This window comes from Microplitis demolitor, chromosome 3 (genome assembly GCF_026212275.2).
Source record: "Microplitis demolitor isolate Queensland-Clemson2020A chromosome 3, iyMicDemo2.1a, whole genome shotgun sequence".
NCBI classification, from domain to species: Eukaryota; Metazoa; Arthropoda; class Insecta; order Hymenoptera; family Braconidae; genus Microplitis; species Microplitis demolitor.
The window spans coordinates 3,536,725-3,554,420 of record NC_068547.1 but is presented as its reverse complement, the minus strand read 5'-3'; the positions used below and the strand labels follow the sequence as shown (position 1 = coordinate 3,554,420).

The 17,696-nt window shown below is 34.1% G+C and overlaps 1 protein-coding gene and 2 non-coding genes across 3 annotated transcripts; 2 read left to right on the top strand and 1 right to left on the bottom strand.

The window, feature by feature from the left end:
* The first annotated feature begins 2,974 nt into the window (after window positions 1-2,974).
* Window positions 2,975-3,046, top strand: Trnaa-ugc (transfer RNA alanine (anticodon UGC)). Its single transcript has one exon. It is a non-coding gene; the product is annotated as a tRNA-Ala (tRNA).
* Window positions 3,047-12,753: 9,707 nt separating this feature from the next.
* Window positions 12,754-15,150, bottom strand: LOC103576621 (uncharacterized). The gene has a single exon (XM_008556925.1). The coding sequence runs from the start codon at window positions 15,148-15,150 to the stop codon at window positions 12,754-12,756; it is 2,397 nt and encodes a 798-aa protein (XP_008555147.1).
* Window positions 15,151-17,411: 2,261 nt separating this feature from the next.
* On the top strand, window positions 17,412-17,491 carry Trnal-uag (transfer RNA leucine (anticodon UAG)). Its single transcript has one exon. It is a non-coding gene; the product is annotated as a tRNA-Leu (tRNA).
* Window positions 17,492-17,696: the final 205 nt, after the last annotated feature.

Below are 17,696 nucleotides of genomic sequence, written 5' to 3'. Positions count from 1 at the left end.
TTCAAATTATTCAATAAATGATCCTTTGATTGAAATATATTTATTTTAAACACAAATAAAATAAACATTTAATACTATTTAGTGATTGGCACATCTTATTGTTAATGAAAACTTTATCAACATCAAATCAATTAATAATTCATCAATTTATCCTTTGTATATATCCCTCTGTGAATTTCCGTTGTAATGACATGACATGTTATGCAAATTACCAAGACCTCAATATTATATCCTATATATCCTGATACCCCCAATTAAATCTTCGTATATATATCTATATATATATATATATATCAGTTTGTTAGTAGCAAGCATCTAACTTGAATTACAATTTCATCTATCATTATCCTCTTGTCAGAAAATAGTCTTAATCCTCTAGAAAATGAAAAAGAAGAAGAATACGAAAAATCTTCAAAGAACTTTATGCCCATTTTAAGTTGAAAAGTGCCAAGTCAGTTTCATTCATCTTGGCTTACTTTGATCCTTGAATGAGTTCTTGTGCAAGGACTCGACTCGAAACAGTATAGAGTAAGTCGGTAGTAAGGGTTTCCCTGTCTCAGTAGTTTAAGTAACTTTTAAAGTCTTCAAGACAATAAGAAAAAAAAACATTTGATGAGTTCTTAGCTGATCCTAATTACGGCATCGGTTTTTAAACATGTACAATGGCATTGATAAATTTGAAATTGGAGCTGAAATGAATTTGATAAGATTATTTCCAAATCACTTCAACATAATGATGGGTAACGCTAGGTAATATGTAACGCTTGAACATAATATCGTATATAGGCTCACAGAGGATGAGCGCATTGCATATGTAATCGTGTCGCATGTCGAACATAGTATAGACTCGAGTATAGGATACGCATGATGTGCATTGAAGATATATACACGCAACAGGAGTCAGTGTACACACTGTGTATACAGGTAGTTGTCTCTCGGTTGTTGGTGGGTGTACAGGCAACTACAGCATACTGGTAGATGTATGTACGCTATATGCATAACGATTATATGCCTATTAGAGGAGCACTGTTGAATACATATGTATTAGGGTACATAGCCTATATCTATATGTCTTTATGTATATGCATGTAGTACCAGGAACGAGGAGGAGATGGTTAGGGCGGATGAGGTGAATTGGGTGGTCGAGGATGAGGATGTGGACTACGTGGTTTCAGGCCGAAAGGTACTATTACGCTATTGATGAGCAGCTGACCAGAGGAATTGGTTCAGCACGTGTGATCGATCTGGCTAATCTCCATTCTCTATCCGTGTCTAGATGTTAATCTTGAGTCTATATTTACACTATTGTGTTTTATCTTGTACATATAATCATTGGTACAAACACTTATTGTCAGTTTTTAGTTCTAATTATTCAATCAATTAAATTTAATAACTTTAGCTGCATGAAGACAGAATCTTTTATAAATTATTTATTTAATTTTTGGATAATTTAATAAAGAAAGGGTCGATTCGTGAAGGTTCTGTCCTTTTTTAAGGGTTGTTAAACCAATGAATTCATTCGTATAATTTGAAAAAGGGGATGCAGCATTGGTTTTCAATTGTACTGTTGTGTTATTGTAACTTTTGTACTCTTCTTTTTTTTTTTTTTATTCAAAATGATAGATGATTTTTATTTCAAGGGTTTAATAAAATATTTATGATGTTTTTAACAAAAAAAACTAAAAGCATGATTGATTGAATTGATAATTGATGTAAAAAGTATGAGTTTAATTGCACTATTAATGTGAGTCGTGATTAATGATGGAAATTATTCTTCTTTTTATTTCTTTAAATGAATCTTTAAGTGACGCTGTAACACATGTAACAGTTTTTTATCTGATTTCTTGATGAGGATGATCAGTAACATGCGTTTACACACGTGATTGCTCCACTTTCCATGGATATTATCGAGAAATGAGAGACTACTGAACGAATGAACGAGTCCTCAATTAATAAAATTCTAAAGTCTTGTGAAATTAAAACTACACTCGTTCGTTTTGTGTAATCAAGTGTAAAAACTGGTTTGTGTTGTCACTCTGTGTTTATAAACTGTCATATTAATTTATCGAGTGACATACTTCCATTGGGAAAAAAAAATATTTATATGATAAATTTGAATAATTATTTTTAATGTTATTTGAAATTAAAGTAATTGAGCAGAGATTAGAAATTTTCAATTCTATAAATTGTTGAGTTGTTTTATTTTTCTTTTACTCGTAGTAATTATTTTTTTTTTGCCAATTCAATTATATAAGTGCATATTGCACTCAAATCCGAGTGGACTGTAAATTGAGCGCGAAACCACCGTTGATTGATTTAAAATCAGATCACCGTTAGTCTGTTTCGGCAATGTATATTGGGGTGCATCATCTACTCCCTATTTCTATCTCTTTCAATATAACTGTCTCGTGTGCATCAAAACAGCAGGTTTTGTGTGTTAGTGGGAATATAGTTGTCGCCGATAGCAAGCGATACTGTTCGAACGTGGTCGTACTACTCTCGTATTTACGTTTTGTGAATTCGAACACACAAGGCTTGAAATGAATTACACTATTGAGGATTTGCCCCGTTGCTGGGCAACCTCAAATCCAATATAACGGTGATTTACGTTACTATAAAGCCTTTTTGAATTGTTGTTATATATTAAAAAATTTTTTTAGTTTATTTGCACTCTATATATTTCAATTATCATCTATTTTGACGTTGCTTAAGTATTTAAATATTTGTACAGCTTTACAAGTAGTCTAGTTTCTAGTTTGACAAGCTATAGCAGATGTATTCAACGATTCAAAATTTCTGTCAAAGTCGAGATGATAGTGAATGCATGATATACATTTCGGCTTGAAACTTTCGGTGAGTGGCTCAAGCCTACTTTTACTGAAGGTGGATGAGTTGGTGGGGACTAACGAAAGTGGGCCATTCATTCACCAGGTAAATCAACTAAGCTTGCTTCTGATAAAGTCCAGTATGCATTGGGGATGTAGCTCAGTGGTAGAGCGTTCGCTTTGCATGTGAAAGGCCCCGGGTTCGATCCCCGGCATCTCCAAATTACTTTTTGAAATATTTTTACAACACATCGTTCAGCAAAAAAATATTTTTCGTTATGAATTCTAATTGTTTTTCCTCTTTCCACTGATACACTTCACTGTGATCGTCACAGTTGCTGTCTCGCCGTCATACTCAGTTTTTTTTTTCAATTCTGATATTCGTTCACGGTTGTAACAACGATTTAGTCACTGACGACTACTCTTGCTAGACACCCGTTAAGGCTTTTAAATTTCAACCCTAAAAGTGTTTTACGGTTGGTATCACCCATTGATAGAATTTAAAACTGAATGTCGGGACGATCGGGTGACACCGCTTTGACACCCGGATGTACTGATTTTACAACCAGCACGCGACGGAAACGGATTCTGCGAATGAAAATTTAAAGGATACGAGGGATCCATATATATAAATATAACATTTATAGCAGTAAGCATTCTACAAATCGAGATTGGTTTAAAGGGGTTAGAAATTGCAATAGCACTTATAAATATACACAAGTTAAATGTTAAAAAAAGGGTGAGAAAGATTATAGAGAAGGGTCGATATGATTCAAATGCATTTGCTCGGAACCAATATACGTACAGTCGTCAACTTAATAATACTCGGATTGCCGCAAGTTGATACTCGGCATGTAACACAACCCTCAAAGGGGTTACTGTTTTTTTTACGTGTCGCTAAAGTTTGTTTTGGCAAATATTGGAACTGGGTTTCCAGGTAAAAACTATAAGACTTACGGTTTTTCAATGAATTCCTCTTCAAAGGTTTGAATTCGTATAAATGATACACGTGATTAAATTTCAAAAATTATTTTAGGTATCGTTCCACGTAAATCTATGCAGTAATTTTTTAGTCAAATCTTTTCACATTATTCGTAAAAAAATTAAATAAATCAAATTCACCCTATGAGTTTTTCTCACAATCATAACTCAAAAAAAAAAAAACGACATAATAAATCCTATTGGACATGGATAAAGCATTAAAAATACTACCATTAACGCTGTTAGCTTATCCAGCATGTACTCGACGACTATAATATTCAAATCAAGTGATTTTGGTTCTTGATAAAAGATGATCGGATAAACGACGTAAAGCGATCGGCAATTGGGATGATTCGAGTAGTAAAATTACGACTAGGGAATAGAAAACAGCGGTAGCCGAGCACATCATCATGCCACGTTCCTCCAACACAACAGGAGGTCTTTATCATCATCCACCTTCTTCTCCACATCCGGTTATTGGCTTAACAGCCATAAATAACATAAGAACAGTAATTTGCATGGTGCGTGGCCAATCGTGAAATCAAATGTTACGTCTTCATTTGCGTGATACTCATCGCTAGCTGATGGCTTAAACGTTTATCTCAAACGTTTATACTGTTTATCCGGTTATGGTTTAACACGTGTGAGAAATTTTTTTTTTCCACCATTTTCATCATCTTATATATCAGATTAAATATTTATTTTTCATTAGTGATTTATTAATTCAATTAGCTATGCGAATAAAGAATCATATTTATACCCCTTTTCTTTAAATTTGTTTGTTTAGTTTTTCTTTGGCGCTTAAACTTATTTTTATATTCAAACTTTCCAGCTGCGACTTGGATTATTTGCTTGTCTTCGCTTTTTATCTTAGAAGGGTACACAGGATTGTAAGGATGAAATATGCAAGACTGTTTTATATCTGAAAGACTCAAGACTATACAGTACACAGTGGATGACTCTTTAGAACCGAATAATGTTTTCCCAGTAATTACACTGTTAATTGTGCACCCAAGTCGAGGTATTTCATCTCGTCGTCGTAGTCGTCTTTTCTTTCTCTTTTCCACTCCTTGTCATCGTTTTTCTACCTCACTCTCTCACATCCTATACATTTATATATACATTTACTATTACTTTATAGTCATGCTATATTCCTTTTACTATATATACTTGTTTTGTGTTTGATGCTTTTGCCCCGTTCCATTATACACCGATAGTAGAAATGAGTATAAGCTTTGAAAGAATGTTTACGAGAGAAACATTTTCGAGTGCTAAAACATAATAGGATAGGCTCGTAACATTCGCCCCATGGGCATCTACTCACTCATCTTTACTTTAAACTTTTGTAAGGATTAAAATTGCTAATTGTTATTCTCAAAGGATTCGAAAGAAGGCGAAGCAAAAGAAGAAGAAGAAGAAGACATGAAGGTGGTTATATCAAGATGTAGCCTACTGGAAAATTGAGGATTACTCTTGGGTAGTCATCGCTCGTTAATTTATTTTATTTTTTTTTCATTCTTATTGTATAAATAATTGTTACGAAAAAACTCTGGCACGAAACACTTATTTTTATTAAGTGATATTTATCTAATTTTTTTCTTACTGCCAATTGTCGTTTAACTTCGTATTTATGACGTATAATTATCATTAATGAATTTAATTAGCAACTATGTCTTTGAGATTTGAATTTTTATTAGCATTTTAACTTGTTTATCGTTCGACTCTGCGTATAAAATACAACAGGGATAAATTTCTATTGCACAAAGTTTGAATAATCAGAAAAAAGTAAAAAAAATTATAAGAGTACGACGATTTAATTCGCCTTTTCCCGTTCTAATACATGAATCATGTACGAGCTCGACTCATACTTGGAGTCTTTTTCCCACAGAGAATCACTGTTGTCGTTCTCCTCGTCGTCGTCGTCATCAATAAACTTGTACATATAGATTATATATACATATATATGTATGTACGATGTGCGTGAAATCTAGTCGTTGCATAACCCATAACTCGAACTTCGTTATTGCTTAAATAATGCCCTGAGGCACACATGAACTCATAAAAGATTCCTGAATGTGTAGATAGCAGGAGAGTGTATTTGTGCGTGCGTATGTGAGTAAAGATGGAAAAAAGATAAAAACAACGGAGAGATATCACGTTGTTAGAAATATGAGTGAGGAAAATATTGCATTGAAAGCTCAGCTTCGATTGCAGGGAATTAGTGGCACCACAGAGAGCCATAGATCTTCATTAGGTTTTGCAGGAGGCGGGTGCATAAGTCACACACACTACAGGGGGTGCCGACTTTAGTCACCCTCTTGTAATACTCGAGCACGTATGAAGAGGACTCAGACAGCTGTAATAATATGCCGCAATTGCGTTGCTTGATGACTTTCCATTTTTTTATCCACTTTGTTTCAAGAGGTTTATCTATTTTGCCTTATTTTGCTCCTTGGTATTATAATTATTTTATTTATTTACTTTGGTTTTTTAATAATTGAAAAAATATAAATTGAAGAAATCCTTAAAGTTTGTGTAGCTATTGTCCGATTCCAAACAATCAAAACGAGTGAGCGCCTTTTTTATTATTATTTGGAAGCCAACTAAAAGCCACGTCCATCGGTTGGTCACTCTCTGTTCTTTCCCACCCCTCGTTAATGTTTTTTAGCTTTTACGAAGCCGCAGAATTGTCGGCAAAATTCGTCAGGATATATATATATTTTATAGAGGTTTCCGAGATTTAATTTTTCTAACTATATGACGAGTGGAGAAATGAAAAAGGCAAACCTGCCGTGCAATTGTACTATGCTCATTCATTCATTTTTACTTTTTTTTTTATTTTATTGTTTTATTCTTTCTTTTTTATTCTACCAATTCTTTTGTATTAAAGAAACGTGAAACAGAAGATTGCTTTTTCGATGCTTTTTGTGGTTCACAAAAACACAAATTTTATTTTTATGTTCATTTTATACTCAAATAAAAATATATGAATTTCAGACAATTACACATATAAATTACAAAAAAAAAATTGAGTACATTGTATAAAAAGTGGCACTCGACATATTTTCATTACAATTATTTTTCCTATTCATTTAAACCGACCTCTTAACTTGGAAAAAAAGTTGCTTGTATGCAATTCTATTTTTTGACAATGCAAAAAAATTGCATATACTACTCGAGGGTTAAATTCAATCAAGCATTAGTAAGGCCTTAAAACAGTTTTAACTGAAATATGATGCATGTGCAATAAAAATTTAATCATGAAAAAAAAAACCTTCAACAAAAAAATAGGGTTATAAAAAATAGGAAAAATGCACAGAACTGCAAAATATAAGGTTGACTCAACTGCAGTGGAATAACAAAATTGTAGGATCGTATCGCGTTTATAATCCATTTAAGTTTAAACTGCATAACTCTCTTTTAACTGATGCATTGAACCTCTTTCTCCATCATAGTCAACCATCACCAATCGACCTCCTCCGGATCACCATTACCCACCAACACACATCTCTGACAGGCGGTGTTCACCCTTTTTCGTCACGGGGATCATAAAGCCTCCGATTTAGTTTGTATCCCGTTGCAACAGAGCATTTCTCTGAGGCACAAATGCATTTATCGCTGATATAGAGTGCAAGCTTGATGAAATAGCCGTATGAGACAGGCTTATATAAAGTTAGCTAGCACGAAATCATCATCATGACTATCAACATCACACGGAGAACTATCTAATGCAACAGCCAACCTCTTCATATATCTATATGTATACGTACACACGATATACAATAACCGTTCTCCCTCGCTTTATTCCTCATTCCTTTAGCATCACGTCATGCTTTCATTCTCTGGGGAATTCCTAGATGTCAACCCTCTGCGAAAGCTTCAAAACGACAGCCAGTACAAGTAGTATGGTTTGTCTTTTACTCCTCGTTCTACTTCACTTCAAGTTTGCACTAACTATATATGTATACATGTATAGGTCTTCAGTGGTTATCAGATTGCTGATAGATAGACTAAAAGCTCATCTTATGTTTTAAAAAAATTGGGAGCCCTGAAAAGGGTTGTCATATGTAAACCATTAAGTTTATATATACGTCATCGTTTAATGATTCGGATATAAAAAAATCCCAGGCAGATTTTTTGTTTAATAACCGTTGAAAAAAAGTTAAAAATGACGAAAAACATTTTGATGCATACGATTTTAATGAGATTTCGTTGCGATGACTTTTAGCTTTCAAAATAAATTCAGCCGGTTTGATTTATCGTCCACAATCGCGGGTCATTAGTCAGAAACTCGAATGTATTTTTTTGTGCGTGCAAAAGTACGTGGATACAAGGAGAGGGGCAAAGAGGAGCGATAGGTGGTAGATAGAATATCGAGGGGGAGCGAAAAAGAGGTAATTCGATGTCGAGTACGTGAACCCTTTAAAATTGTCGAAAAATCGAGTCATACGATCGGTGGGATCTACGTGAAAATAAAATTATAGGAAAACACGGTTAACTTGGATGATAGTATACATATATATGAATTAAAGTTCAGTATTGAGTGAATGAGAGTGAAAATTTTGATGGTAGTCGTGGTTGGTGCTACGGTGATTGTGAGGTTGAAAGTTAATATATACTCGAGGGCAAATTTTTGGTTTTAAATTTCCGTATAAATTGGTATTGCAAAGTTACCTCCAATTACTTAGGACTCTCGAAACACGATATATATATGAATTTTGTCTGCATCATATGCTGACGCTTATTGGGCTTTCATCGTGTCCAATATTCATACCATTCTATACCAGGGATTTGATATTTGTTTCGATATTCACATATATATTATCATGGGTTATAGTAAATATATTTACTATATTTCGCAGTTCACATACATCGATTTCGTGCATTGTATCGACTGGGTCTTGTGTATGCAAACGAGAAAGGTGCTGCTATATAACTTCAGCAAATTTGTGTCTATATATATTTTTATATTTTATTGAAGTAACAACCGACCGTCGATTTGCCACTACCGCTGGGTAGAGTATACGTCGTTCAATACTTTTTATCGCGGATTCCAAAACCTACTTTGTCAATATACCCAACAGCGTACACATTTAAACAAATAGTAGAAGTGCATACATTCCGTACTTTTATTATTTTTTTTTGTTTCTTGCAAAAATATATTCCTCTATTCGTATCTTTCGCCATTCATCCTCGTGGAAAATCCGGATTTCCCGAGATTTCCGGTATTCTCCAAATTTTCTGGCTATTCAGAGATATAGTTTAAGCTAGTAGAGTAGTGAGGCATATAGCAATTAGTGAGAATTTAGCAAGTTTATTGTTCATGTACTTCAAGGCAACAGTTATTGAGATTATTTTAGATTACAATTCACGGTTATGTGGAGTATTGTTATCTAACTGCCGACCACCAGAAAATCGATAATGCCATTTAATATATTATATATTTATAAATGTGGTGAAATATTAATAAATCACGTATATATAATGGACGATTGTTATATTCATGCTATGGTTAATATAATAGACTATAGCAGATACAGTATTTGTGCTATACAAGCATAGGTGTAGAGTACTTGGCCATCGGTGAATACATGGACACATGTTGTATACGAAATTCTATCGTAGATGACGCGAAACGTGGGTTTGAATGGGGGGGGGGGGGGGGGGTAGTAGTGATGCTCGCATTTCCGGGGCCACATCAATTGTCATTAAATGTCATGATTATTGCGTGAGAGTGGGCTGAGAGACGATTATTGTTGCTACAGACCATTATGGGCAATGGACCAAAGTCCCGGTGATGATTGATGCCTGATACTTATTGAGGATTACACTAATGGTTAGCGTATTGTATTAGATTTTGAGCATATATTATGATTATACATAATATTTTTAATTTTATTTATGAGTATATTAACTGAATTTATCATTTCTTAATTGTCATGCTTAGTTTATTTTGACTCAGGATAAAATACACGGTCTTCATTTTTTTATTTATGATGTTGTGTACTCAAGGTGATGCATAAGCACGACTTTTTTTCCTTATTAATTTATTATACAGTATATCCCACTCATATTCTCTGTGATGCGCAACATGCGGATGTAATTCAGTAGTTGCAAGTCACCAGGATCATCTTCATCGTTAGCCACATTTATCACTCATGATGACAGCCACGAGAATTAAGCTTAAAGTAGTGGCGTGATTCGGCTGAACATCTATGACTTCAATATACTTTATAGATTTAAGTTAATCATAAAGTATGTAATTGATTTAAACTATAGATATGCGTTCGTTAAACAAAAAAACAATATTTAATTCAAAACAAAATTTCATGCAACTATTAAATTTTTAATTAAACCAATTGGTAAATAAAACCTTTAACAAATAGGTTTGACTTTATCCGCGAAATATTTCACGCAAATTTATTGATTCTAGTATATATACCGACTGAAAAAGCGTACGTAGCGTGAGTTTTTATGTACATTCCCGTGGGACGCGATAAGAAAAGACGAAATGCAAGAGAAAAGTCTCTTCCTGCTACCGTACATTCTTCTTTTTTTTTCCCCTCTCATTTTGTCTTCTTTTCCGAGTGTATATACGTTACGCTAGTATGAATTTTTATAACGCGATCCTATCGCGCGAGAAAGTAATCGGGAATGTTGAATACAAAAAAGAAAAAAAAATATATATGTATCTATATACACAGTCCCTCGATGTTCTTTTCTTTAAGTTAAGACGAGGTCGTATAGAAAGAAAGCAATTACCTCTGTCGCCGGGCATCGATGCCGTACACTTACTTTTATTTTTTACTTTTGTGGAGGGAGAAATAAAAAAGATACTTGAAATTTTATGGATAACCATATTTTTTAATGAATCGTATACGAGATATGGAAAAAATAATTGTATAGGAATAAATTTATCATTATTTTTTATTTATATAATATTACACATTTTCTTTGTTATCTAAATTTTTTATAGTACAACAGATTATAGTTATAATTGGATTTTTCACAATAATAACTTTAAATGCAATAAATGATCAAAATAAATAAGTAATAGTTGATGTGCAATGTCAAGTCACTGAAATGAATATAACAGTTGCGTCATCGTCACGCTACAAATAAATAACGTGCTGCATTTAAAGAAAGGCACATATAATTGGTGTAACCATGAACATTAGTCATACTGATATGTTTAATCTTTCAAATAGACAAGACAATACTGCAGACTACGTATCTATTCACAGTCAATAGACAATATAATGTGTGATTTATTGCGCCATCTTTTGATAGCGTTTAAAACTACTTATAAAAAGACAAAAGAGTGCCGACAATGTTTATACATTTATTTATATCTATTATCTGAGTAAGATCGCACTTTATGAAATATATTTAACGTAAATTTCTTTAAAATAGTAGTTTAAATGTGCGTGTAATTGTTCGCTGCTCTCTAAATCTGAAACAGTGAAAACCACTGAAAAGTAGTGTATATACACTGTTTCAGATTTAGAGAATGCATTTTTCGAAACAAGTAAAAGTTAGTCGGAGCTATGCCTAGTGAATCTTTCAGGGGTTTATCCACATAAAACCTCGCAATGTCATGAAGCAAATGTAGTAACGTCTAGCTATAGCAATCGGCAGTAGCTATCTAGCCAGGTTTCAGAAGTTCGTAATAGAGTACACCTTTTAATACAGAATCTTTGATCGTCTTGCCGATTTTCTTTCTTGATGCTGTTGTCTTCGTTGTTGGTACTCTCTGTATCTAGCTCTTCTTCTCAACTCGTCCATGTGTTTTGCTTCTCCTTGAAGCCACTAGTACTTTTCTGTGATTCTTTCGAGACTGCCTTGGTTTTTTTTAGGTAGTATAGTAGAAAATACCCATTTTTCTAATAGAATGTTATCTATATTGATGAATGTTGCTTTTTTAACACAATATCGATGCGGCCAATCAGAGGTTTGGTTTTTTGGTTATGAAAAAGAATTTTCTTTATCAGCGATTTACATTGTATATATATAAGTAACAAAATTTTTTAGAACAACTTAATCATTAATATAGTCTATTATTTTGATTTGGCACCAATTGATGCACTTATCTAAAACTCTGTTAACATAATTATATTTCTTCATTATTTGATGTTATTATACGATCTTTGACATTTTTAGTATCAGCTGTCTGCTTACAATAATATTAGTTTCAATGGTAAAAAAAAAGAGAAATTTAAAAACTTTAAATAAAAACCATTATCACAATCACAATCCTTTAAAGGTATTGGGATGGCGGGGGAGGGAGAAGTAGAGAAGAAAGAGGTTGGGGATCAGGAAGGTGGATGGGGTAAGGGCGACATTATTTACATATATACAATAATTTCTGCTTAAGGCATTATCTATCACTTAATAAAATAAAATAGTTTTTAAGTATAACTTATAGCATATAAATTTGAATATACGTTGTACTTTTATCCTTCATTTCGCATCGTTCTGCGATTGTTTGCTGGCCTTGCTCTTTGCTGTTGTCTTTGCTGGGCTTTTTTCAGTCTGGTTCTCCTTCTCAATTCATCCATGTGTTTGGCTTCTCCTTGAAGCCACCAGTATTTCTCTGCCAGTCTATCCAGAGACTCCAGATCTCTGTCAGGCAGTGCTTTAGAATACACCCATTTTTTGTCAGGGATGTTTTCTATGTCCATGTATATTGCTTTTCTAGCTCGGTGTCTTTGTAGATGATATATCACTGGCACGTTATTCTCGTCCTGGATACAGCCTAATCTGTCCAGGTTGGTAAATAACTCAGGGGGCGAGTAGTTACTTTTTGCCATCCTTATTACTTGCGTATTATCAATAATTTTCATATTCTTGATGATATCGTTATCTATTTGATAGATGGTACTAAAGTAATTCCTTGTCAATGTTAGACAGAAGGTGTCAAATCTTGGAATGTTAGCAAGATCATAAATTATTTTTTGTCTAGGCGTATGGTATAGTCAGTTTCGGCTGAGCGATATTTACTCAGGCATGCTTTTATACATGATCTTTCAAATTTTCGATATAGTTCCATCACTGACGGTCCTACGTTCCACCAAATTGGAGCCGCATACGCCAGGATTGGACGCACGATTAACTGATAGCAGATTAGTTTAGCTTTCGGTTCAATGCTTTTGTTGTAGAATATTTTGTGATTAGCTCTGAATGCTTTCCTTGTTTTTTCCAACTGCTTTATATGATGTTTGTTCATTCTTAGTAAGTAGTCAAAATGCACTCCGAGGTATTTGACTTTTTCTTTATTAGGTATTTCGTATTCTTCACCTGTATCCCTATCCGTAATTGTGATCTTGAATGTTTTGATGAGTGGGACCGTTATTGGTGAAATTTCGTTCACTGTTTTTCTGAAAAGGATGGTCTCGCATTTCAGTGGATTAATTTTGAGATTCCATTCTTTATAGTAGTGATATGTCTGATTAACTAGCTTGGTGAGTTTTGACTGTATTATCGGTATTTTACTATCTGCAACGTAAACTGTTTCGTCATCAGCATAAGCCCCAGAGTGTGTATTATTGTTCGAGTTTAGGTCAAATAAGTTTAATATTTTGCTGCTATAAATAATGAATAACGCTGGAGATGTAACTGTGCCTTGTTGGAGCCCTTCCAGAATATAAAAAATAGATGATGATATGTTAGTACCGTCCCAGGTGATGAAGGACTTACCATGTATCATGTCGCAGATTAATAATACTAAAGTGTATGGGAATTTGAGTAGGATTAATATGTATATCAGACCATTTAACCACACCGAGTCAAACGCTTTTTCCAGATCCAGTAATACAGTGCCAACCAGTCTGCCTGAAAAGAGATGTTTATTGATGTCTGATGCAAATTTATTAATTGCGTGGACAGTAGAGTGTTTCGCTCGGAAACCAAACTGATTATCTGGAATAATTTTCTCTGCGTTTGCATGTTCCATGAGCTGGATTTTAATGAACTTTTCAAAAATCTTACTTATGTTGATGGTAAGACTGATTGGTCTGTAACTGGCTGGATCTGATGAATCTTTATCTTTCTTTTTTATCGGAATGACTTTGGCTCTCTTCCATCTTGTTGGATAATACGAGTGGTTAAAACAATTATTAAAAATAATTGTGTAGTCTTTAATCATATTGTCGGGTAGGTGTTTAAGAACAATCATAGGAATGTTGTCAAGACCACTAGATGTCTTGTTTTTTGCTTTCTTCAGAAAAAGTGCGACTTGTATATATGTGCATAGAAGTTTTGGTTTATCTGGTTCTTGGACCGGATAGTGGGCCGGGTTGGTGCTACTGAATGTGGTGTAGGTGATATTATTGATCCTATTGTTTTGGAGATTTGTTTTAACGTCTTCTGCTGCTGTATCTGCCAGAAACTTTGTTATCGTACCTTGGTTGGTGTATCTGGGAGAGTTGATGGTTTCGAAGTATTTACCCACCATGTTCAATTTTACTATCGGCTGTGTGATGATATATTTGACGTCTTTTTCTTCAAGTTGCGTGTTATTAAGTACTTCATCTGTTAATAATATGTTGTTGTCCTTTTTTATTGAAATTGTGTCAATGCGTGGGGGCTCTTTATATCGGAAATACCTATTTATACGTGGGAAAAATTTTGTTGAGTCTTTATAATTTATGTTCTTGGCCATGGCTTCCCAATATGCAGTTTCTGCTTTTCTGAACTCTGCTGCAAGCTGTAAATTGATGGTTTTTATTATTTCTTTAATTTGTGCTCTGTTATTGTTATTCTTAAATAGCTCAGCGATTAGGATTGTTTTATTGTGGTGTAATTTTTTTATTTTATTGTTTGTGTATTTTTGACATCCTTTTTTAGTATCTATTTTGGCTCTGGGAACTATCTTGTTAATTGCTTCATGAATTTTTTCTTCTATTTTGAGGATACTTGAATTGATTTCGTCTACTGTTAAGTTTCTGTCATGTGGTAATTTTTCTGTGTAATTATCATCGAGATGTTGCGTTAATTTACGCCAGTTTGTCTTTTTGAAGTTAAATTTGATATTATGTCTTGGAGGCTCTGTGATTCCGTTGAATATTTCTGCAGTCTCAAGATTGAACGTAATAGCATTGTGGTCGCTGTCATATGCCAAGGTAGTGAGTTTGTTGCTATTTAATCCCGTTAATTTGATGCGGGAGTCCGCTAAACAGTGGTCCAAATATGATCCGGCACTAGGGAAAGTTGGTTTATCCGGATTGTATAAAGTTGTTTTGTTTTCGATACCGAGCTCTTCAATCCAATTGCTTAATAGCATTCCTCTTTCATTTGTGTGGTGATCTCCCCAGTTTGTGTTTCTGGCGTTAAGGTCGCCAGCCATGATGAAATATACGTTGGAGGTTCGCAATTTATGTTCAGTGTATAATTTATTAAGTTCATTAATAAATGTTCTTTTGTTGTTACAAGCGGCATAGAGACTGAATATAATGAGTGAGTTATTAGAATTGACATTTATTTTAATTGTTGTGTATTCAATTATTTTATTAGTTTGTGAATTTGGGAATGGTATAGTTGTAAAGCTTATTTTGTTGTTTATGAGTATAGCTGTACCCCCACCGTTTTTGGAATTTGGTCGATCCGTTCGTATGAGTGAATAGTTTAGAAATCCTAGTTTGTGTTTACTATTAAGTTTCGTTTCCGAGATCAGTGCTATATCAATCTGGTTGGTGTTGATGAAATCTTCTAAATCAAATCTTTTTTTGTTTGATGCCAGAGAGTTGACATTTATTGCACATATTTTAATACTGTAATTAATAGAGCCTGGTTGACTCCTGCTGTTAGGTTGGGGCTGTTCATTGTCCTCCATTTTTAATCGTCATCAATTGATAATAATAATTCAATATTTCTTGAATTTTCTGTAATTTTTTTGTTCATTTCATTGAATTGGATTTTTAGTATATTCATTATGCTATTTTTGAATTGATTTAGAGTGTCCTCTATTGATGTAAAATTGTATTCATTTCTTGTACTGCCATTGAAAACTTGTTTATCTGGATCTTCAGCTACCGGGTTATTTTTTGACTGTCTGGTGATAACGGGGAAGTGTTGATTCCTATTGGAGGCCATTTCAGCAAATGATGTGCCTGGGTTGACTAGTTTACTTATTTTATTGATTTTATTTATTCTGAGTGATTTTCTCATTTCGTGTGACTGCTTCTTTAAATTTTGCGCCATTGATAAATAAGGGCACCCGTAATATGACGCTGTGTGTCCGTTATTGCCACAGTTGATGCATCTTAGCATTTCCTTACTACTATCTTTTTCCACTTCACATTTGTTGCCCTCTTTTATGGGCCCGTGTTCTTTGCCACATTTTACGCACCTGAAGTTTAGGTGGCAGTTATTACTTGAATGTCCCACTCTCTGGCATCTTCTGCACTGGAAAACAGTCTTTTTCTTCAATTTTTCCCATCGAACCTGTTGATGGAGGATGTATTTTAACCTGGTGAGCTCCACCGATTTACTTCCGGGGGCGAGTTGCACAATAAGGTGGAACTTACTTTTGTCTGTTTTATCAAATGTGAGTTTTGTAATCCGCTCAATGTTGACGTTAGGGAGGTTTTTGCTCTCCATATATGCTTTTACCTCTGTTTCATCGTATTCTTCTTTGATGCCTTTTAGAACTAGTGATATTTTTTTTTCCTCCTTTGGAGTATACGTATAATATTGAATATTGTTTGTTTGGAGGGTATTGCTGATCTTATGGTAAGTTTCAATGTTAATTGACATTACCGTTATGTATGATTTATCATTTTGTCTTACCCAAAAGTCGCCTTCCGGTATTCTGGAATTTGTAATTAACGTGATTAAATCTTTTATTTTTATAGTGTAAACGTGGATTGGTGGTGGCCTTGGTCTAGGTTTGAACTTTTGTTGGTTATTTTTTATTTGGTTTGCATTATTATTATTTGGATTTCTAATGGGTCTAGAGTCCCTATTTTGATAGGCTCTCGTTGCCGTGGGGGCAGGCCCGTCGTCTTCTATGACGCTCATGTCATCATTGAGGGCTTCATAACTATTTGAGGTGTGGATACCTGCTTTATCGGTTTTTGTTTTGCTTTTAGACATTTTCCTAGGTGTTTTGAAGTCTTCTGTCGGTGTCGAGTCGATTTGTCTGCTGTCTCCATCTTTTGTCGAGTCTATTGACGATGATCGAGATCTTGCTTTTTCTAAATTCGGCTTGTATTTTTTTTTGTTGGTTTCAAAAAATTTTTCAAAATTGGTCGTAGTGGTTAACCGATCCAATTCTTTTGCTTTTTTTTTTCCAATACCACGGTGAGAGATCCTCCGTAGATTTACTCTCCAGCCTTCTTTTATTGTTCATTTTGTTTTGTAGGTTATTCGTGGACTGGGGTGGCGTGCCCCTGCCCACGCCGTGTTTTTATTGTTTTAACTCGTTCAATTTATTATGAATTATTGAATTTAATATAATGAGTTTAATTTCACAATGTAAAATTAATAATATATTACTTTTCCGCATACGAAAAGCACTTATAGATCACTTTATTTAAAATTTCACTTGAGAGAGAGTTGTACGATGTGTACACGTTCAAGTCACACATGGAACTGCGGCCAATCAAAGGCAGCGTGGCCGAGCGGTCTAAGGCGCTGGTTTTAGGCACCAGTCCGAAAGGGCGTGGGTTCGAATCCCACCGCTGTCAGTTATTTTTTTTCATCTTTTTAGTTGAAATGCTAGATATAGTGGTTATTCAATAAGTATAAACATAATTTCAAGCTCAGTAATCCTTAAAAATGAGTTTAGATAGATTTTTTTTCTCAATTGTGAGTTCTAAAACTTGAAAAATTGTTCTCAAGTAAAAAAATTCGATGTCTGTTTAGATTTTGAATTATTTTTATCTGATTCTT

What these genes read in the sequence shown, in the direction of transcription:
- LOC103576621 (XM_008556925.1), bottom strand. Translation starts at nt 15,150, where the DNA reads ATGGCTGGCGACCTTAACGCCAGAAACACAAACTGGGGAGATCACCAC.